Raw genomic sequence first — 23,543 nt, forward strand, 5'->3', positions numbered from 1 at the left:
AGCTTTCATTTAGAATGGAAGGGCAAATAAAGTGCTTCTCAGATAAGGTCAAGTTAAAGGAGTTCATCATCACCAAGCCCTTATTATATGAAATGTTAAAGGGACTTATCTATAAAAAAGAAGATAAAAAACATGTACAGTAAAATGACAACAAACTCACAATTATTAACAACCACACCTAAAACAAAAAGAAAAACAAACTAAGCAAACAACTAGAAGAGGAACAGAACCACAGAAATGGAGATCACATGGAGGGTTATCAATAGGGGAGTGGGAGAAGGAGAGAGGGGGGAAAAGGCACAGAGAGTAAGTAGCATAGATGGTAGGTAGAAAATAGATAGGGAGAGGGTAAGAATAGTAGGGGAAATGTAGAATCCAAAAACTTAAAATTATGACACATGGACATGAACTAAAGGGGGGGGGGGGATGTGGGTGGGAGAGGGTGAGTAGGGCAGAGGACAGTGAAGGGGAAAAATGGAACAACTGTAATACCATAATTAATAAGCTATATTTAAAAAAAGAGAAACAGAAAAAAATAGAATCTAAGGACAAAACGGAACCATTACGCATTTTTTTAAAGTGGCAACGCAATGTAAGCGCTACCTTTTCGAGGATTCTGGGAAGTGTAGTCCGGAAGCGCCAGGCATTTCTGATCCATTTCCACTGTGCAGTGAAGGAGCTCTGGCGGTAGTTCCGGTGGGGGATTTTTCAGCGCGGGGATAGAGCGATGTACAGTCCCAGGGCTGCTCTGCGGGAGGGCGAGACGACTGACTGTACTATGTCTTCTAGAAAGTAAGTGAGTGCAGAACCTCTGGTGTCTTCCTAGCTAGGACCCGCTGGTGCGGTCTAGCTCTCGGAGAAGGAAGGGCGGAAGGCATTTTTGCGTTAGGTCGACTGGTGGTGGAGTTGCAGCGGGGCAGGGGTCGCGGTTCTAGGTTTGAGTGTCTGTCGGTGCTAGCGTTCCCTTGCGTTTTCTCGTCTGCCGGCTCTAGTGATGTCATTTTTTTTTTTTTTTTAAGATTTAATTTATTTATTTTCAGAGAGGAAGGGAAGAAGAAAGAGAGGGACAGAAACGTCCGTGTGTGGTTGCCTCTGGAGCGCCCCCTTACTGGAGACCTGGCCCGCCTCCCAGGCGTGTGCTCTGATGGGAAGAGACACTCTTTGATTTGCAGGGCAGCACTCAGTCCACTGAGTCACACCAGCCGGGGCAGAGATATTATGTTTGTAGAGTATTTAATTTCACTGTTTGTCCTCTCCAGAGTGGGGTTAGTTGTAATATCACCAGACAGGAGTCTACCTCCAGCTGGTTGATAGTGTTTGGTTCTTTTTTATCTTTTTTTTTTTTTAAGATTTTTACTTAGTTTCAGAGAGAGGGGAAGGGAGGAAGAAGGGGAGGGAGAGAAACACTGATGTGGGAGAGAAACATCGATTCCCTGGGGCCCCCTGACCTGTATCCCAGGCATTCCCTGACTGGGGATCAAACCTGCCACCTATTGGTTTGAACGCCGCCGGCCGAACCCGAGCCAAACTGACTGAGTGAGGGAGGGGTCTCTTTTCAAAAATTCACACAGAGCAGCCGTGTGTGCCAGGGCCTGTGTCTCATGTCCTCTCTGTCCTTTGCCACTCCTGTTTCCACAGGACACTTGGACTTCTTCAGAAGGAGCAGGAGAAAATGACCAAGCTCCGGGTGAGTGGAGTTTTGACTTTTATCTATTTTTTAGTTGTTTATTCTGTTACAGTTGTCCCAATTACTTTTTCTGATTTTTCCCTGTTGAAATCTGTTCTCAAAGATTAGACACATCTTTTTTCTCTTCTGTGAGAAGGATAAAAAACAGGTGTTTATGTGCCTGTTAGCAGCTTTTGTAGTGGTTCTACTTTTGTTTTTGCTTTTAGTTCTATTTTTAGTTTTGGTTTTATTTTATCATCTTCATTTCACAAGTGCTAGGGTGTTGGGAACCACCCTGCCTGGTATCAGAAGCTGTAACCCCTACCTAGGCTAAGGCTAAGGCCAAGGGAACGCCCTTGGAACCATAAGCCAGCAAGGAGGCAAGCTTATCCCTGACAGGAGCTCCACTTCTGCTCCTTCATACCTCACCCTGCCTGGACCCCAGTGCTTGGTCGGTTAGCCAATGATGGGTAAGATTCCCCAAGGGGGGGAACGACCTAAGACAGGCACGATCACGTGGCAGGCCCCCAAAAGAAGGACTTCGGGGGCTACAGCAAAAGAGGGTGATGGATTCTTGCCCTTTGTCTTTGACAAAGCCGGAGTCCTCCTGCTCTGCAAGAAAATCTCTTAATCTCTTGGCTGCCTTACTTCCCTTGCTCCACCTAAGCCTGAAACAATGATGGGGTGGTGCAGCCCTGTGCTGGAAAGGGCAGATTCCCGGGGTGATGAGGCCTAAGAAAGAACTTGTAAATTCCCGTGAAACCTTCTTTGTTTAGAATGCTCTCAGCTGAATGAGAAGGGTCCAAGGAGGAAGTTAGTTTGTTCCTTAAAGTCTTACAGCTCTTTGACCCTGACTCAAAATAGACCATCAGAGTTCCTTGTTACCTATCCTTTGATCCTTACTTCCTCACAATGAGTAATGTGCTTTACCTGAATTCTTATGAAAAACAAACCCAATAAAAGCCGGTTTGGACGGTAAATTTGCGCGCTTCCCACTAGAGTGGGTGGCCGTTCCATCCCTACTTCTCCACAGAAACTGGTCTGTCTCTGTGCATGTTTTTTCTTGACTTTCAACAGCGTTCGTGATCACTGCTGGCCGGTGACCCACGCATCACTAGGGGAGAAAATACAAGGTATCAGAAAAGTTTTAAAGGCCGCATTATTGTACCACTAAGTCAGCTGTTTTCCCCATATTATATTTTATATACTTACAACCACAGCATATGTTCGTTTTTGAATCTTTTTTCACGTAGTATTATCAGTTGAGTTTTTTGTGATTCACCATGCTTTTATGTACTTTGCTATGCAAATTGCTTGCCCACTCCAAAGAAGGAACCAAGAACAGTGGCTGTGAAAGACAAGGGTTCATTAGGACTTGAAGTGCATACCTGGCGGGCCGGTGAAATTACCTGAGCCCAGGCTTTCGCAGCTCAGGGGTAAATACAGTACAGAAAAGAAAGCAGACAGAACATGCAGGGTGCTTGTTTGCAAGCTCTGTGAGATCAAAGCACTGGCTGTTTTCTCTGCGTATGTTTATACTCTGGGCCCACATCTGAAAATAATACCTTGGCCAAAGAGCTGGTCAGGCTCCCGAGGTCTCACAGTTCACTCACAGATGACCTTCACTGTGTTCCACAGGGTGGGAAGTGTGGTTGGAGCTTGAGGAGGGGCCCCTCTTTGCACAACCACACATTGTCTCAGAAGGGGTTCTATTTTTTGTGCACCTTTCAGCAGCTACAAACAGGCATATACACCACTGTGCCTGTGAATAAATTTTGTTTTTATTCTCAAACTTTTGCATGGGCTTTTACAAATAAAATATAATTTACTTACTAAAATTACAGATTTTAGGTGAAAAGTCAGTACTAGAGGTATACCCTGTATTAAAAGTTGAATGATTACATTAGCCCACCACCCAAAACCAGAAATAGAACATTTCTGTTACCCCTCAAAGTTCTCTCCTGTGCCTTTCAAGTCATTTTTTTCCTCCTGGGAGGCATCTGCTATTCTGATCTGTCATCACATGATTAGTTGACTTGTTTTTAAATAAAATGTACGTAATGAGTCTGTACAGCATATAATCTTGTACCTGTCTTCTTCCACTGAGCACAGTGTTTTCAAGATCAGTCTATGTTGTGTGTATCAATGTGTTGTCTCTTTTTATTGTTGAGTTGTATTAGATTTTCTGAATATATGACAGTCATCTTTTGGAAAGACAGAATTCTCCTTTTGAAGAAGATTGGGGTTGTTTTACAGCTTTTGACTGTTATACATCAAAGTCCTGTGAGTAGCATTCTTGTACACGTCTTCTTGTGCACGTGTATTTTCATGTCACTTGGGTTTAAATCTAGAAGTGAAATGACTGACCTTGTAGGGTAGATAAATGCATACAGTTGTCCAAATGGGTGGCACCATTTTACTGCCCCCACAGCATCTGAGAGTTTCAGTTGCTTCATGTCTTTCCATTGTTTGATGTAGATTGTTTTTATTTCATCAGTTCTAAGGAAAGGACATCTCATTGTGATTATAATTTGTATTTCCCTGATAAAAATGATGTTGAATACTTTTCCATGTGCTATTTCACCATCTATATATCCTTTGTGAAATTTGTTGAAGTCATTTGCCCATTTTAAACATTGGTTTCTAGCCCTCCTGCACATACCCTGACAGGATCAAACCCTCAACGTCTTGGTGTATGGGAGGGCACTCGAAGCAGCTGAGCCACCCAGGAAGGGCATCTGAGAAGGATTTCAAAAAAGCTATTATAAAAGTATTTGAGCAAGCACACAGAGACATGAAATGAAAACCAGAAAATCTTAGGAAAGCAATAGAAAATATAAAGTAGAACCAAATAGAGATTTTAGAACTGAAAAATAAAGTAAATGAAATGTAAAAGACCAAAATAATGGACTCAAGAGCAGAATGAAGGGAAAGAGGAAAGCCCTTGATAGACTAATAGAAATTATTTAATATGAATAAAAGAGAAAAATAGACTGAGGAAAACTAATCGGGACCTCAGGGATCCATGGTTGTATAACAAAGGGTCTAATATTACTGTTATCTTGGTCCTAGAAGGATAGGAGAAAGATGGTGGGACTGAACAAGTTCTTGAAGAAATATGGTGGAAAATATCCATAATTTGCAACAGAAATAAACCTACAGATTCATGAAATTAAGTGACTCAGGGTGGAGGAACCCAAAGCAATCACACCAAGACATTGTATAGTAAACTTCTGAAAACTAACAAGAAAGACAAAAACCTTGATGCAGTAAGGGAAAAACAATTCGTATGGCATTGAATTTCTTATCAGAAAGAAGTAGAGTATTTTCCAAGTGCTGAATGAAAAGCACATTCAACTTGGAATTCTCTGTGCAGTAAGAATATCCTTTGGGATTAAAGGGGAAATCAGGGTATTTGTAGATGAAGGAAATCAAGTGTATTTGTCACTAGTGGACTTTTGCTAAAAGAATAGCTAAATGAATGAAGCAAAAATCATAGGAATTTCTAATGTATTCTTTAGATGTTTTTATTTCTTTTAGAGTGAGGAGAAAGGACAGAAAGGGGAGAGAAACATCAATGTGTGAGAGAGATGTTAATCTCCTGCATATAAGACAGTTATAAGTGTGGTAAGGTAAAGTCACTTAAAGAGAAGTAAGATTTGTACTTTTCATTGGAACTGGTAACATAACAACAATATACTGTTAAGTTATGTATAAGTACTGCAATAATTATGGCAACCACTAAAATTCTACAAAGATATCCTCTAAGACATTATAGAGATATCAAACTGCAATTTTAGAAATGCTCAAGTAACACACAAGAAAATAAGGGAAAAGAAATAAAAATAAAATGGCAGACTCAAGTCCTAACATAAGTATTCATTAAGTGTAAATGGCCTAATATGCCCATTAAAATACAGGGACTGCCATTGTGATTAGAAAAATATGACTCAGCGTGCCCTGGCCAGTGTGGCTTGGTTGGAGCATTGTCCCACACTGAACGGTTGCAGGTTTCATTCGTGGTCAGGTCACATCATCATGTTGTCAGTTTAGCCCCAAGTCAAACTGTGTATGGAAGACAACTGATGGAAGTTTTCTCTCGTATTGATGTTTCACTTTCTCCCCGCCCCTTCCTCCCTCTCTGTCTCTATAAAACCAATGAATAAAGTATCCTCAGATGAAGACAAATAAAGTGACCCAACAATATGTTACAATAAACTCACTTTAAATGTATGATACAAGCAGGTTACAAATAAAGGGGGGGGGATGTATCATGCAAACATGAGAAGAAAATAGAAGTGACTAAGTATACAAATGTAATCCTGCCCTTACCATACCAATCACATTGAGAACAGCTGACACTCATCCAGGACCTCCTGTGTGCCAGGTGTACCGCCTCTGAGGCAGCGCTGTGCAGCAGAACTTCTGCCATGATTGACATGTTCTGTATTGTGCTGTGTAACATGGTAGCCACAGGCCACATGTGGCTCTGGAGCTTTTGAAATGTTCTGCAGCAACCATGGGAGAGAATTGGTAATTTTATGTAATTTTAACCTTGTATTTCCATAGCCACATGTGAGTACTGGCTTCTGAGTTGTACAGGAAGTTACATGTCTAGTTTATGTACATGTACAGTTTATGTCTATTCATTCATTGGTATGTATAAGAATTTGCTGTGATGAGCAGCATCGCACAGATGAGGAAATAGATGAAGGGTTTTTGATATAAATATCAAAGATCATGCAGCTTGGGAGGGGCACACAGCTTTGAGATTTAAACCAAAGGATTCTTTCAGGGAAATCTGTACACCTTGACACTTTGAATGCTGTCATCAGTAGTGTCACAGATAGGTGGTATGTGCCTTGAGAGCACAGAGGGTCAATGTCATAGCTCCTGAGGAGGGGTGACCTATTGGTTTGTCAAATTTTAACAAAGTGAACAGTACCCAGGCTCAGGGAATGCATGAGCATGAAAGGAAAGATAAACACTACTAGACCCTCTTCGGGGTAATTGTCCTAACAATTCTGGAACAATTTGGTAGCATTAATCAGCACATAGAGTGTATAGCTCCCATGATTCAAGAGTTAACAGTTCCAGGGTGCTTACTGTAGGAATACCCCCAAATGACACCAAATGAAGTTTACAGGAATTATTCTTTAATTGCACATATTTTCATGGGACTTGGGAAATTAATATATGAAATTGATGTGCTGGATTGAGAACAGGAGGAAAATACCTAAAGGAGACTGAAGCCCCACAGCATCCAGAGTCACTTCCCACCCATTCTCCCTGCCCACTCAGTGCTGCCCTTATCCCTGCGGAGGTTGGTTGTGACATTGAAATTGTCTGTGTTTGGTGTTGTAGGAGGCCGTGATGTTCAAGGATGTGGCTGTGGTCTTCACCGAGGAGGAGCTGGGGCTGCTGGACCCTTCCCAAAGGAAGCTGTACCAAGACGTGACCCTGGAGAACCTCAGGAACCTGATCTCTGTGGGTGAGGACAGGTGCCCCCTCTACCTGAATGTCACCTCACAAGAGTATTTTATCTTTGGAAATTATGTTTTATTGATTGTGCTCTTGCAGTTACCCCAAGTTTTCTCCCGTTCCTCCATCCACTAAGCACCACCAGTCTCTCAGGCTATGCCATACCATTGTTTACATCTGTGGGTCATGTGTAAAGGTTCTTTGGCTACTCCTCTCCGATACTGTACTTTGCATCTCATGGCTGTTCTTGAACTACCTATTTACACCCCACACTAGTGGCCGGGACCACATCTCAGGCATTTGCCCCAGACCTGGAATGGAAGTAGCAACCCCCTGATTTTGAAGCTGGCACTGAATCCACCGAACCATACCAGCCAGGGCTACTTAATTTGTTTTTTAGAGTCAATTATTGATTGATAATGTATTTTTTGCCTTTTTATTGTTCATAGTTTTGATCTTTTTCTTAATCCCCTTAACATTTCCTGTAAGAGAGGCTTGGTGATGATGAACTCCTTTAATTTCTTCTTCTCAGGGAAGCTCTTTATCTGCCCCTCCATTTTAAATGATGGCTTTGCTGGGCAGAGCACGCTTTGCTGTAGTTCTTTGCTTTTCATGACTCTGAATATTTTTGCCAATCATGTGTAGCCTCCAAAGTTTCTTTTGAGAAACCAGCTGAAAGTCTTATGGGAACTCTGCCAGAGGTAGCTTAACTGCTTTTTTCTTGCTGCTTTTAAGATTCTTTTTTTAAGCCCTGGCTGGCGTAGCTCAGTGGATTGAGCGTGGGCTGCGAACCAAAGTGTCGCAGGTTCTATTCCCAGTCAGGGTACATGCCTGGGTTGCAGGCCATGACCCCCAGAAATCCCACATTGATGTTTCTCTCTCTCTCTCTCTCTCTCTCTCTCTTTCTTTCTCCTCCCTCCGCTCTCTAAAAATAAATAAAATAAAATCTAAAAAAAAAAGATTCTTTCTTTATCTTTAACCTTTGGTATTTTCATATAGGATGTTCTTGAAGGGGGCCTCTTCACTTCCATTTTGGTTGGCATTATCTCTGTTTCCTGGTCTTGCATGTCTATTTCCCTCACCAAATTAGGGGAGTTTACTTCCCTTTTCCCCAAATAGTTTTGCAGTTTCTTGGTGTTTCTCTTCTCTTTCTGGTACCCGTATGATGGAAATGTTGGAATACTTGAGGTGGTTGGTCCTAGAGGCTCCTTATGCTGTCCTCATTTTTTTCGATTCCTTTCTCATCTTGTTTGATTGGTTGTTTTGCTCCCTTATGTTCCAAATCATTGACTTGATCCTCAGCTTCATCTACTCTATTGTTGTTACACTGTAAATTGTTCTGTGTTTCAATTACTGTATGATCAGTCTGCCTGGATCTTTTTTATGCTGTTGGGGTCCTCAGTAAGTTTCTTGAGCATCCTTATAACCAGCGTTTTCTTCTCTGCATCTGTTAGATTGCTTATCTCTATTTTGTTTACTTCTTTTTGTGAAGTTTTGAGCTGTTCATTCATTTAGGTCATGATTCTTTGTCTCCTGATTTTGGCAGCCTCCCTGTTTGTTTTTGTGCATTAGGTAGACCTGCTGTAACTCACTATCCTAGTGTTATGCCCTATGCAGTAGGTGTCCTTTAGGGTCCAATAGCACAGTCCCCCTTATCACCCAGCTAGCTACTTGAGATGCACCCTTCATGAGGACTGAGTACACCCTGGTCTTGTATTTGAGCCTTGGTTGTTGTTGCGAGTCAATCGTAGGGATTTACCCAGGCCAGCCCTGGGCAAGGCTTGGTCATGACCACTGACCATGAACATCTGCACTTGTGGAGTACCAGCTGTGTAGGGGCAGGGTGTTGGTGCGCCCACACAGTCTATAGCTGTGCACTGGTTGTGCTGACCCTGGGTTTTCCTAGGTGATGTATGCCAAGGTCAGTCTGCTCCTGTGTTTTTCCTTGGGTCACCCTGCCTGAACTGTAGAACAGACTGAGATGCCTACTACTTGTGTTGGACTTGGAGACTCCAAGGCAAAGCCAAGCCGTAAATTTAGGCTGATTGCTGCTGTGCCTGAGGCTCTTAGCAAAAAGGACTGGGGCTAGGGTTCACTGAAGATAGTACTTGCATGTTTTAAGGGATTTAGGAAGTTGTGAAGGATGAGCCAAGAGGAGCCATTCACATGAAACAGTTACTGTTAATAGTTGTAAGTAAGTTGGGAAGGAGGGAGGCTCTGGGGATCTTCAGGGCAGGGCAAACAGTGTTAGTCAGGTTGATGGAGTCTGTGATATGGCACCTGCCTGCTGCCTCCCCACCATTCTGTTGTGGGGGAAAATCTGTGGCGTGGGTCTTGCCTTGATGCCAGACACTTCCATTCGTCCCTGTATTCCTGTGGTGCCTTTGAGTCTGCTACCCCACTGGCAGATCTCAGAGGGAGTTGATAGAGTAAGGTCATGTGTGGGTTCTTGAAGAGGAACTGATTGGGGATCCAGCAGTTTTTCTACCAACTCAATCCCTGGTGGGTTTTGCATCTGGAAGTTACAGGATCTTATTTTCCTGGCAGAGGAACGCTGCCAGAGGCGCCTAGAGTGGGATCCTTACCCCCATGATTGGTGTCGTAATCATTTTGTCCCTCCCATGTTTATGTGGGAGGAGTCCTTTTCAAATCCCCACCCCTTCTACCAGTCTGATGGATGTTGTTTCTTTAATTTGTGGTTGTCAGACTTTGCATTCAACTCAGTTGCTGATGATTCTGAGTAATGTTTGTTTTATTATTTCGTTGAAACTTTGTAAGAGGTTGTAAGAGGACGTGAGGTGTGCTTTGCTATGCCGCCATCTTCCCTGTAGTTCCAAGGAGTATTTTGGTTTCAAATGTTTAAGAGTTTCAGACTCTTGAAATATGTCCCCAAACCTGGAGATGTACATTTCCTAATTGCTATTGGATGTGTTGTCTTTATGTTTTCTGGTTTTTGGAAATTGCAGTTTCGATATCTTGCTGTTAAAATGGGTTGGTAAGTTACATCATTATTGTATGGAATAAAATAGAGTAAAGTTCCTTGTAGGGACTGCATTCGTGCAACCAAAATGGTGATTAAATCCATAAAGGATAATCATTTGATCCCCTGTTGTATTGGTTAACAGCAGGTTGCAGTCGGAGTTTGGAGTAATACTTCCTTAGAGCACATGACGGTCATAGTAATGTAATTCAAAAATGTTTTAAATGTATCCAGCAATTATTTTTCACAGGATAACAGTTGTTTAAATTGGATAGGATATTACCCTTGTGGAGAGAGGAGAAGCTTTAGATGACAGAGATGGACCCCAAGGAGGTGGGTGTTCACTTGAGAAGCAGGCAGCTGCAAGTCCTCCCAGGGCACAAGCCAGGTGCTATCCTTCTTTCTGCCACCAGGTTGGCCACCCTGGCCCAAGCCTCCAGCTTTCCTGACTCCACTTCCTCACAACAGCTTCTCACTGCCTCCTGCTTGTGCGTGTGCCTTCCTGTGGTCTGTTCTCCAACAGCAGGCAGGTCAGGTCACTTCTCTATTTGCCCTTGCAGGCCGTCCCATCCCACTCATACAGTCTGACATCCTTCATGTGGCCCCCAGGGTTGTGCCTGATCTGGCCACCCATGCCCTCTCTGTTCAGGTTTCCTGTCCTCAGCCTTCCCGTGACACTGTTTTGGTGCTTCCTCTGTTTCTGACCTACAGACTGTGCGTCTGCCTCATGTCCTCTCACTTGCTCGTCCATGTTCTGCCCAGTGAGCTTTCTTGCTTCCCGCCTCTGCTGTGTCTGCTCCGATGTGATCTCATCACAGACGCCTGCTCTGACCAGTCTGCTTCAAAACTGAAGCCCCTTCCTCTGCCTTGTTTTCTGACTCATCATTAGTTGTCAGCTGATGTAGTAATGGATTATATTTTGTTTACTCGTTTATGCCCTCTCTCCCCATTAGTGTGTAACATTGGGAGATCCAGAGTTGTAACTGTTTTCTTTATTGCTGTTTACCGGGTGCCTCTGACAGACTTAATGGATAGGGTTTGTTCATTCACCGCTTGTTTGATGAAAGAGGGAATTAATTAATGGATGGATGGATGGACAGATGGATGGTCGGATGGATTGGTGTCCCATTTCAGTGGCAGGGAGAATGCTCCCTCACAGCTTATGCTAACCAGTGGTCTCTGTGTTGCCATTGTGAGCTCTGCTGCATCCATTTACCCGTCACATCCTCCCTGAGAGCCTCTTTTCTCCAGCTTTCCCTCATTGTCCCTTTATTCACTCCCTCTGTCCTACATTTATCTCTACTATGTACATCCCTCAGGTAAACCCAGCCTGAAATAGTCATTATAGTCATCCCTATGGGATATAAGTACCAAAAATCAAGAAGTGGATCAGACAGAATCCCCAGGAAAATCTGGATGAGGCTCTGCTTGCTGTGAATAGTGGGGGAGAGTTTTTTCTTCCCTAGTGTCATTTGTGTTCTGGTGTCTTCCTGCTGCAGGAATGTTCTGTGCAAAACCTTCAGGAAGGCTGGATGCCAGCTCCATTTATTGGCCCTTTTTTTTTGCACACACTTGCCTCCCTTAGGAATTCTGAACCCAGTTCCAACTGGTGTCTGTTTTTTTCTTACCAGGAAGCTTTCCAAGTGCTTTGCCCCTCCCCCCCCCCTTTTTTAAAAATCCTCACCCAAAGACATTTTTTCATTGCTTTTGGAGTGTGAAACATCGATGACAGAGCGAAGAATCAATCAGTGGCCTCCCATGCATACCCGGGTCATGAATTGAGGATTTAGCCCTCAAGCTTGGTATGTGTTCTGACTGGGAATCAATCCCACACACTACCTGTCTGTTTCAGGATGTCACTCCAACCAGTTGAGCAACCCAGCCTGAGCATGTTAGGTGTTTTTGATGTTGTTTTTGTTTAAGGAGAGGAAATTTTGTTGTTTTGCTGCTATTTATTTATTGGTTGACTTGAGAAGGAGATAGACATTAAGACATTAATTTGTTGTTCCTTATGTATGAATTCATTGGTTGATTCTTGTATGTGCCCTCAGTGGGGATTGAACCCTCAACCTTCATTTTGGAACAACAGTCTACCTACTGAATTCCCTGGTCACGTCTGTTTTGTGTTTTTTAATAAGTCCTTTATTTTGCAATTGAGGGCCACTTTATTATTGAATTATACACAAAAAACTGCAGAACACCTTCATGAGTTTTCAGGGAGTAAAACAACTTTATATTTCAGTTCCTTTTACTGAGATAACATTTACAAACACACATCTCAACTACACACAACTTCAACTGCTCATTGAAGACTCGTGACTATGATGCACCTCTGTAACTTACACCCCTTGGAAAACTGAAGGAATCTTATAGCGTTTGTACCTACATGTCCCTTTTTAAAAGTTCTTTTGGCAACATGTGAACAGCCCCAGATTTTGTGTGTTCTCTCTCCATCTCTTTGCCTTGCTCCACTTGTCATGAATATCCTTGCGGCCTTGTTACACTGCACAGATGCTAACAGTACAGGGCTTCTTTTCCATCCAGGAGTCCTATAAACAACTGATCAAGAGAACGGTGCTAGTTGGCTCTCACTGTCTTCACTCCTTCTGGAAACAGCCCACAACTGGAAGAAAAAGCCAGTGTGGCTGAAGAATTATTTAAGAACATTGGTAGCCATCTGGTGAACATCTTCCCTAATTATAATTTTTGTGGTACTTTCAGCAGCTATCTCTACCTGTGTAACAATCTACTCTTAAACTTAGCAGCTAACAAGAACAAACATGTATTTATATTTCTTTCAGTCAGAAACCTGGAGGCAGTTTAGGTGGATGATTGTGGGTCAGGATCTCATCAAGTTGAAGTCAAGGAGTCCACGAGAGCTTCATGTCTTTGCAGGCTTAATGGCACTGAAGCATTGGCTTCCAGGATGGACTCGTTCACATGGGTGTTAGCAGAAGGCCTCAGTTCCTTCCCAGCAGGCCTGTCCTGTGGGCTTCCTGGCTGTCCTCAAAGCATGGCATGGCAGCGGGTTTCTCCACCCAAGAGATTGGAAGGAGAAACCACAATATCTTTTATGACCCAAGATTGGAAATGATGTACTCTCACTTCTGCAGATTTTACAAACCTCCAAAGAGAATACATTTATTGATTTTAGGGAGAGAGAAAGAAACACTGTTGCATTGCCTCCAGTATGTGCCCTGAGTGGGGATCGAACCCACAGCATCTCGGTATATGGGATGATACTCCAACCAGATGAGCCACCTGGAAATGGCACTTTTGCCATATTGTTTTAGCTTACCAGGGTAATCTTGAGGCATTGCAGGAAGGCATTTGATACCATATGGACATCAGCAGGCAGGATCATTGGACACTGTTCTGTATGCTGGTTACCATGGCATAGTTTTATATGTAGAAATGGATATTAGTGTGCAAAACCTGGAATATGTTGTTAGTCATTGATCTTCATCGGAGCATGCAGCCAAATTAAATGACAGCAATTATCGTGGGACATTTTACTCCCATAAGAGTATGAGTCAGGGCATGAGTTTTCTAGTTTGTTCTACTTAGAACATTCACCATTTTGCTGAGAACATCACCTGGTCTGTAGTCGTGTATTTCTACTTTTTGAGCTGTTACATAAGTCTTGGTATAGTTCCAAATCAGTCACCTTAACACTGAGTGGACTGGAGCTTACTCATCACCTCTTTGTTTCCTTACTCATGAGAAAGCCTATGGTGAAAGCCAAGCTGATTGAATAAAGTCTTCCAGTGTGGTTGACCTATGAGATATTTTTTATGTGTGAGAAGACATTTGCTCGTCCTACTTGTCATGTTTGTATTCTCCTTATTTTTCCAGGACACTGGAATCAAAATGAGATAGACACTGTTCATGAAGTTGCTTTAAGGTACATTTTTCATGAAGACCTTGTGTGCTGGCAAATATGGGACCAACTTCTGAGTAAGTTAACCAGAAATCAAGACTTGATAATCAACCTGGGAAGCAAGGTTTTGGATTTGCTAAAACAAGGTGATTCCACCTGTCAGTTGTGTGCAGGAGAATCTACTCAGGTTTCAGAAGGCGAGAAATATGTAAGAAAGCCTCAAGGGGAAGTTCAGAGTTTCAACACTATAAGGAAAGAAGAGTTTCCCATGAAGACCAACCACAATTGCCAGAATAAAGTGTATTTGAGATGGTCACAGAATGATCCGAGTAGGTGGCAGGAGGGTGACGGCAGATGTAAAGTGTTAGAGTGTGAGCACTGTGACAGGAGAAGGACCTCTGGTCTTCACAGTGATGATCAGAAAATGAGGAAAAGGGAGACGCCTTATAGCCACAATAATTGTCTGAAAGACTTCTCGAAGAAATCATTGCAGCATAGTGTAATCCACTCAGAAGAGCACACTTCTACCGAAAATGTGAAAGGCATGAGCTTTAGCCCCAGTGTTGAATTTCATCAGCAAATGCACCTGCGAACAGAAACTCATATACATCGTGAGTTTGGGGAGGGTGAGAGTTATAGCTTGGAGCTTTGCACTTCTCAAAGTGTTCACACAGAAGAGAAATGCAAAAGGAGTGATGAGTGTGGTGAGGACATGAGTCAGAGTTCATATCAGAAAATTGATCAGCAAGTCCATATGGGAGAGAAAAAGTACAAGTGTGGTGAGTGTGGGAAAAGCTTCAGTGGGAGTTCACATCTTCAAATTCATCACCGAATCCACACGGGAGAGAAACCCTACAAATGTCCTGTGTGTGGGAAGAGCTTCAGTCGGAATTCACACCTTCAAGTTCATAAGCGAAATCACACTGGAGAGAAACCCTTCAAATGTCCTGTGTGTGGGAAGAGCTTCAGTCAGAGTTCATATCTACAAGTTCATCAGCGAGTGCACACAGGAGAGAAACCCTACAAATGTGCTGTATGTGGGAAGAGCTTCAGACAGAGTTCAAAACTTCAAGTTCATCAGCAACTTCACACTGGAGAGAAACCCTATGAATGTGCTGTGTGTAGTAGGAGATTTGCTCGGAGTTCATATCTTCTAGAGCATCAGCGAGTGCACACTGGAGAGAAACCCTACAAATGTCCTGTGTGTGGGAAGAGCTTCAGTAGAAGTTCACACCTTCAAGTTCATAAGCGAAATCACACTGGAGAGAAACCCTTCAAATGTGGTGTGTGTGGGAAGAGCTTCAGTGAGAGTTCATATCTCCAAGTTCATCAGCGAGTGCACACTGGCGAGAAACCCTACAAATGTGCTGTGTGTGTTAAGAGCTTCTTTAGGCGTTCACATCTTCAAGATCATCAGCGAGTGCACACTGGAGAGAAACCCTTCAAATGTGCTGTGTGTGGGAAGAGCTTCAGTCAGAGTTCAAAACTTCAAGTACATCAGCGAGTTCACACTGGAGAGAAACCCTACAAATGTTCTCTGTGTGGGAAAAGCTTCAGTCAGAGGTCTGGAGTTCAAGTTCACCAGCGAGTCCATACTGCAGAGAAACCCTACAGATGTACTGTGTGTGGTAAGAGCTTCACTCACAAATGCGGGCTTCAAATTCATCAGCGAAACCACACTGGAGAAAAACCCTATAATTGTGATTTGTGTGGCAGGAGATTTATTCGTATGTCCTATCTTCAAGCTCATCGGCGTGTCCACACTGGAGAGAAACCCTACAAATGTGCTATGTGTGCGAAAAGCTTCAGTCAGAGGTCTGGACTTCAACTTCATCAACAAGTCCATATTGCACAGAAACCCTACAAATGTGTTGCGTGTGATGAGAGCTTCACTCAGAATTTCGGGCTTCAAATTCATCAGCAAATCCACACTGGAGAGAAACCCTACACATGTGCTATGTGTGGGAAGAGTTTCAGTTGGAGTTCACAACTTCAAGTTCATCAGCGAGTCCACACTGGAGAGAAACCCTATGAATGTGCTGTGTGTGGGAAGTGTTTCAGTTGGCGTTCAGGACTTACATTTCATCAGCCGGTTCACACTGGAGAGAAACCCTACAAATGTGCTGTGTGCGGGAAGAGCTTCAGTCGGAGTTCAGATCTTAAAGTTCACCAGGCAGTCCATACTTCAGAGAGGCCTACAAATGTGCCATGTCTGGGAAAACCTTCAGTCATACCTCCAGTCTTCGAGATCATCAGCAGTCCATAATTGAGAGAAACCCAACAAATGGGCTGTGTGTGGTAAGAGCTTCAGTTGCATCTTAGCTCTTGAAGCTCATCAAGAGTTCCACATATTTAAATACCGTTTAAATGTGGCAAATCTGGAGGAAGCTTCTGCCTGATTTTAAGTCTTCAAGCAGATTGTAGAGTCCATACTGTGTAGCACTGGACATACATTTTGGTTGTGGTAAGGGCTTTAGTGAGACTTTCATGTCTGCACCTTTTTCAGAGAGTATATGGTATTGGTAAGCTCATCACACCTGATAGATGTGTGATAAAAGTTTTCCTCAGAGCTTAGATTTCTACGTTTCATGAGAAAATTTACACAGCCGAGTGTCTATAAAATATTGTGTGTTAAGAATTCATCATGACTTCCAGCCAAGGTGGAGGGGTAGGTGGACACACTTTGCCTCCTCGTATAACCAATATTAAGGACAACGAGAATTTAGAAACAGAAAAACAACCAGAACAGACAAAATGGAATTGTAGGGAAGTCCCAACAAGCATTTATCTAGACTGGTAAGAGGGGCGGAGTCAGAGGCGTGCCAAGAGGGGTTGCAGCAGGAAAACCGGTGGGTGGCAGATGTGGGCACGCAGGCCGCAGGCGGCCGCTAGCAGACCCTGGTGGCAGACCCAAGGCCCAGGCGCAGGGAGGCAACTAGCAGACCCAGTGAGGCGCAGGAGGGAGCTGCCTGCCCTCAGTGAGACATTCAGGTGCAGATAAACCAGGTGAAAAGGGCAGGGAGACAAAACACGCAACCCAGGGCCCCAGTTCCAGGAAATAAAGCCTAAAAGCACTGATTGAAAACAGTTGTGGAGGTTGAGGTGCCAAGAGAGACTCCCAGACTCACAGGAGAGTTCATTGGAGAGACCACAGGGTCCCAGAACTTACAGAAGCCCACCCACCAGGCAGCCAGCACCAGAAGGGCCCAATTTGCTTGTGGGAAGCAGCAGAGGAGACTGAAATATGACACACAGTACAGCAAGTGTTATTGTTCGTCCTTTGATCCCAACCCCACATACTGCGTCAACCCAGCAAGTGGTTTGCCCTCCCCTGGTGAACACCTACAGCTCCGCCCCCTCACTAGGTAACAGGCATGAGCACACCCCACCCCGCAAAAAAATGGCTCAAATGGAGAACACATCAAACCCCAGAGCCAATACGTTTAAGCTGCCAAGAGATAGCCAACCTATCAGGTGCACAGTTCAAAGCACTGGTAATCAGGATGCTCAGAGAGTTGGTTGACTTTGGTCGCAAAGTAGATGAAAAAATGAAGGCTACACTAAATGAAATGAAGAAAAATGCACAGGGAAACAGTGATGGGAAAAACCTGGGACTCACATCAATGGAGTGTACCTGAAGGAAGGAAGAAAAACACATACAATCAGAATAGAATGAAGAAATAAGAATACAAACAAATGAGGAGAGGCTTCGGAACCTCCAGGACATCTTGAAACATTCCAACATCCAAATTATAGGGGTACAAGAAGGGGAAGAGGAAGTGCAACACATGGCAAACTTATTTGAACAAATAATAAAAGAGAACTTACCCAATCTGGCAAATGAAATAGTCGTCCAGGAAGGTCAGAGAGTCCGAAATCAGTTGGACTGAAGGAGGAACACACCAAGGCACATCATAATTACATTAGCCAAGATTAAAATGAAGGAGAGAATTCTAGAAGCAGCAAGAAATAAGGGGACAGTCACCTACAAAGGAGTTCCCATCAGACTGTCAGCTGATTTCTGAAAAGAGACCTTGCAGGCAAGAAGGGGCTGGAAAGAAGTATTCCACGTCATGAAAGGCAAGGACCTACATCCAAGATGGCTCTATCCAGCACAGCATTCATTTAGAATGGGAGAGCAGATAAAGTGCTTCTCAGAGAAGGTCAGGTGAAAGGACTCCATCATCATGAAGCCCTTATTTTATGAAATGTTAAAGGGACTTATCTAAGAAAAAGAAGATAAAAAATTTGAACAATAAAAAGACAGAAAACACAGTTATTAATAACCACACCTAAACAAAAGCAAACTAAACTAAAATAGGAACAGAAACAGAAATGTAGATTACATGTAGGGATAGCAACGGGAGTGGGAGGAGGAGAGGGGGAAAAGGTACAGAGAATAAATAGCATAGATTATAGGTAGAAAAGAGACGGGGAGGGCAAGAATAGTATGGGAATTGTAGAAGCTAAAGAACTTTTGACACATGCACGTGAACTAAAGGAAGGAAATGTGGGAGGGGGGATTGAAGGGGGGAAAAGGGACAAGTGTAATAGAATACTCAATAAAATATATTTTTAAAAAATTTCCTCATGAGCTTAGTTTTCTACAGTCATCTGAATTCCATGGGAAAAAACTTCCTTCTTGCAGGAATGTGGATAGTGTCCCAGCTGACTTCAAAATGTGACTGTCCTTCAGAGAATGCACAACAGAAAAACCCTATGAGAGCCGTAGTGTAAGTTTGTATGAACCTTCTTGCTCTCTAAAGTCTGCGCAGGAGAGAGGCTTAAAGTAAACACCAGAGGACCTTAGAAAAGGTTGATTCACAGATTTAACAAAATCTACAAGCTTGAGAATGTCACTGCCATATATCCAGGAGGTTTATTCACTGCTCAATGACCATGACAGCAGACCCGTACCTAAGCAATAGTAGTTGCCTGGGAATGTCTTGCTTTACGGACAGGAAGAGCTGTGAGAAATAGGGCGCCTATATGCAAATTCTCATCAGTCCAACCTCCATTAGGAATAGTAAATTGTAGTAGCAAAATGATTTTTTGTAAGATCCTTTAAAAGTTAATTCAGGGAGCGCTGGCTGGTGTGGCTCAGTGGATTGAGTGCTGGGAGGTGCATAAAGGGTCGCTGCTTCAATTCCCTGTCTCAGACACTAGCCTTGCTTGTGGGTAAGGTCTCCATTAGGGGGCATGTGAGGGACAACCACACATGGATATTTGTGTGCCTCTCATTCTCCCTCCCTTCCCCTCTAAAATTCTGCAGGGAAAATAAAGCTTTTATTTCATTTTTAGAGAGGTGAAGGGAGGGAGAAAAAGAAGGGGAGAAACATTGATTGCTTTTATCCATCATGTGCCCCAAGTTGGGACCAAATAACTGGCCATCTTTCCATCTGTGGACGGTACCCAACCAACTGAGCCCCATCTGTCAGGCCATGGAAGGGGATTTTTATAAATGTGGTTTTGTGTTTTGTTGCTTTTCACCTGGATGCATGACGAGAAATTAATGCAAATGTTTATATGCTCACCACTTCCAAAATGCTGGAGGGATCCCCAACATGGAAAGCTGCAATGGAGAGTGTCAGGGCCACAGCTCCCTGGGTTTTTGCTCCCTGTACCCAAAGCACTTAAACTCTGAGGTTTAGGAAAAGGAGAAGGATATACAGCTGATGATTTTTGCTGATTCTGTGGGGGCAAAGGGAGGCAACATGAATAGAGGACATGTAGAAATGGAGATGCACTTTTGGAGATTTTCTTTTCAAGATTTTATCTTTAGACAGTGGGAGGGAGGTAGAAAGTGAGTGAGAGAAACATCAGTATGTTGTTGCCTCCCATGCACTCCCTGGTGGGGACCTGGCCCACAACCCACACATGTTCCCTGAATGGGAATTGAAGAGGCGGCCTTTTGGTTTACAGGGCATCACTCAGTCCACCGAGCCCCGCCAGCCAGGGCCTCTTTTGGAGTTTTCAAAAGCAGTTTTTAGTTGCGAGTCAACTCTTGGAAAAGCAGGTGCCTGTCCTTGAGCCATCTGTATGTGTATAGCATGTACTTCCTTAAAACATTTTTCATTTTTCAGTCACAGTAGACATGCAATATTATATCAGTTTTAAGTGTACAGGATAGTGATTAGACATGTGATCCTCTGGTAAGTCTTGTACCCACCTGGCACCCTGCATAGTTACTGCAACATTACTGACTATATTCCCTGTGCTGCACTTTACATCCAGGTGCCTGTTTTGTAACTTTGGACCGGGAACACAGCTGTGTGGCAGGTTGCAGCTCTTTTTGAAATTCCAGCATCACAGAGTCTAGTTGCCTGGACCTGTCTTTAGGCTGACCCTAGAGTCTGCCTGAGCTGTTTCAGTCCCCTCTCATGCTGTGCTGAATTGCAGTGGGTTGGGATTGCCCCCCTCAAGAAAGTGGCTCAGACTATGTGAATGCTGCAGATTTAGGGCATGCCACTGGGGGACACTAAACTATTACAAAATGTCATGATGCTGTCACTTCTGGGTGCATATTTGAAGGAAATGGAAACACGTTACTAAAGAAGTATGTACACCCTCATATTCACTGCAGCATTGTTCACTGGAGCCAAAAAATGGAAACAACCTCAGGCTCTGTCATGGATCATGACTTGGGGCATGTATACAATGTGATGGTATTCAGACAGAAGAAGAAAGGAATTCTATAATTTGGAATAAAATACTAAGGGCCTTATGCTAAGTAAGATAAGACAGAGAGATATACCATATGATGTCTGTATGTGGAGTTTTTTAAAGAGGGCTTAAACCAGAGTAATGGTGGTTACCAAGAAGTGGGAAGTGGGAAAGACATTTACAGGCCTAAACTTGTGGTAAGTCAGTCCTGGAGACCTACTGCACAGCATAGTGATCATAGACAACCAAATCTGAGAAACATTTAGTTTCCTAAGAGGCTAGACCTTAATCATTGCAATGCATGAAGAAACTTCGAGATGAGACAGCAATGCTAGCTAAGTGTATAATGATAATCACATTGTAAGAAATGTATCAAATCAGTAAGCTTACCCCTTGAACAAATGTCTGATGTCAAATTAACCTGCAAGGTTAATGGAAAAAACCCATCGTGGATGGAGCTGGGTCCTGTGGGTCCCCTGAGAGCACCCCAGAAATGTACTTATTGTTTGGTGGCACTACCTGAACCTGAGCTGGTGGACACTGTAAACACAGACACAGGTCACATTTCAAACTTGGAAGCATTGTCTGTGGAATCAAAACACACTTGAACCTTCATGAGGGAAGACTTCATTCAAAAAGACGTGTGTTAGGGAGGATGCTCCCATTTCAGAATCTGTAAGTGCCTCCCATTGAACCAGAAAGCTCTTTTCTTCGTAAGGCAGGACAAGAAGGGCTAGCAGGCAATGTGTGGGAGAGAAGGCGGGCAGGGGGAGGCAGCCAAGCAGGGCTTCAGCAGGAAATGTCTGCTGTCTGCAGTGTCATGCCAGGAATGTCCTGCAGGTGCCTGAGAACCGTAGGTAAGGTCAGAGGCCCAGAAGAAGTGCTCAGAAAGGGAGACTGCTGCTGCCCAAGTCCCCTGACCTGGGAACTTCCATCATCATCTCGACCATGCCTCTGCTGTCCAGTAATGGGTTCATTCATTCCTCCAGTCATTCATTCTGCCCTTCATAGGCTTGAGGGATTGGCCATAGGAGGACAAGAATTCATCACCTCTCAGGTAACACAGAAGGTTAATCACTAAAATATCCCTGGGGAATGATTGAAGGTAATGTTTGTCGAAACTATGGAGTCATGCCTGTGCCCAAACACCCGCACATTTTAGGTGAATCAGTGGTTCAGAACTACATGCAATGAAAACCTTTAAAAGCCAATGGAGCAAGAAAGAAAAAGTTATAGGAAAATTATAAAAGACGTTGAGATGAAAAAATTGGTCCACAGTGCTAAGGAAAGCTCTCAGTGCCATGTTTTTCTGACAAAAGATGTTTCATTCATCTTACAATTTACTGAGTCTGGGAGGTGGGGCAGATGTTACTATGGTGAGGCAGGAGCCAGCACAGGAAGAACTCTGGGACTGCAGTGCTATTACCGGCCAGCATCTAGCATCCTGCTTGCCAGGAAACGCATTTTACCACTTAGGTAGAATAAGTAAACCAAGGCAGGGAGAAGGAAGGAGACATTTTTCACAGGGTAACTCCGCAGGCCTGAGCCTGGTCTGGTAATATTGTCAGCCGCTCCAACATCACAACAAACACTACCTTAGCAAGAAAGAAGGGAGGTCTTTGGAATTCTGTGTAGCGTTTCCACACTCTGGGGAAGAAAGCCCTGAAACTGCTTTCCTCCCAGGGCCTGGAATTCGGGAGAGGGGCTCCAATGCTCAAGAAGAAGCCCATGAAACAACTGCCGTATATTGTCTACTTCTGGTCACTATCTGTTTTACCAGGGATTTTCTGATACTTGGGGAAAGAGCCCATAAATGACCCTTAGAAGTTTCCCCAGTTTCAATTAACTGCATCCTATCTCGTATCTGTTTTCCAGAAAATGAACAAATGGAGTTTGGGGGAAGAAGATTCAGGCTAACAGAGCCCCCCACACACCTAGGTTTGGGTAGTCACATTCCCTCAGGAAATCTGCCACCACATTTACCCATTAGTCAATATGTAACTTTTTTTTTTCTGCTACCCACCAATTATATGAGTCCCCAGAACAAAGGATGCTGTCTCTCTCTATGCTGCCCGGGGTACTCCTGTCTCTGCGGCCACTGGGCCTCTTGCCACGCATCCTCAGGCGGCCCAGGTCCTTCCCACCCTGGTCCTTCAGCTGCTCTTACTATTCCTGCCCTGCTTTGTCCTGAAACATTGCCTTTCATCCCACACTCTACCCAGTCCTCTTTTCTTCCATGTGGATGGATCACTATTAAACAAATTACATGCTAATACATTTGATGATCTGCAACTGTTTACACGCATCAGCAAGAAAAACCAGTCTCTCCCGTCGACAATGGTTCTTCTGGCCGTTCCTCCACCCCTATCCTCCAAGTCACCATCATTGCTAGCCCCTGGCTGTCCTGGGGCTGGCTCTGATTCACTTCATCCTCAGCTCTGGCTGGAACCCTTTGTCCTCCACTTATGCAGATATAATTGTAATGTGATTATAATTACAGAAGCTTGGACTTCCAGGGAAAACCTACCTCCATTGTCATTCCACTTCTTTTCCTTCAAACATCTTAACAGGTAATATAAGATAATTTACATTCTCTTCCCTTTAAAAAAAATCCTCACTTGAGGCTATGCTTATTGATAGGGGAGGGGAGGGAGAGCAGGAAAGAAACACCATTGTGAGAGAGAAACAATGGCTGGTTGCCTATCCTATGTTTCTCAGCAAGGTCAAACCTGCAACCTAGGCTTCTACCCTGATCAGGAAACTGGTTCAGGGCAAGAATGTCCTTTTTCAAACTGACTGATCAATGTCTCCCATTGTGTTTCCTGTTGCTTCCTCTCAGTTTCTCCCTCTTTCCTTCCCTTGTTCTGTTTTTG

At 43.6% G+C, this 23,543-nt stretch overlaps 1 protein-coding gene across 1 annotated transcript; it reads left to right on the forward strand.

Moving 5' to 3' along the window:
- The first annotated feature begins 1,524 nt into the window (after positions 1-1,524).
- LOC114511414 (zinc finger protein 2 homolog) lies at positions 1,525-17,399 on the forward strand. Its single transcript, XM_028530109.2, has 3 exons — positions 1,525-1,687; positions 7,031-7,157; positions 13,983-17,399. Exons 1-3 carry the CDS (start codon positions 1,673-1,675, stop codon positions 16,271-16,273), a joined length of 2,433 nt encoding a protein of 810 aa, XP_028385910.2. The 5' UTR covers positions 1,525-1,672; the 3' UTR covers positions 16,274-17,399.
- The last annotated feature ends 6,144 nt before the right edge of the window (positions 17,400-23,543 follow it).

Source organism: Phyllostomus discolor, chromosome 12 (assembly GCF_004126475.2).
Source record: "Phyllostomus discolor isolate MPI-MPIP mPhyDis1 chromosome 12, mPhyDis1.pri.v3, whole genome shotgun sequence".
Taxonomy (NCBI): Eukaryota; Metazoa; Chordata; class Mammalia; order Chiroptera; family Phyllostomidae; genus Phyllostomus; species Phyllostomus discolor.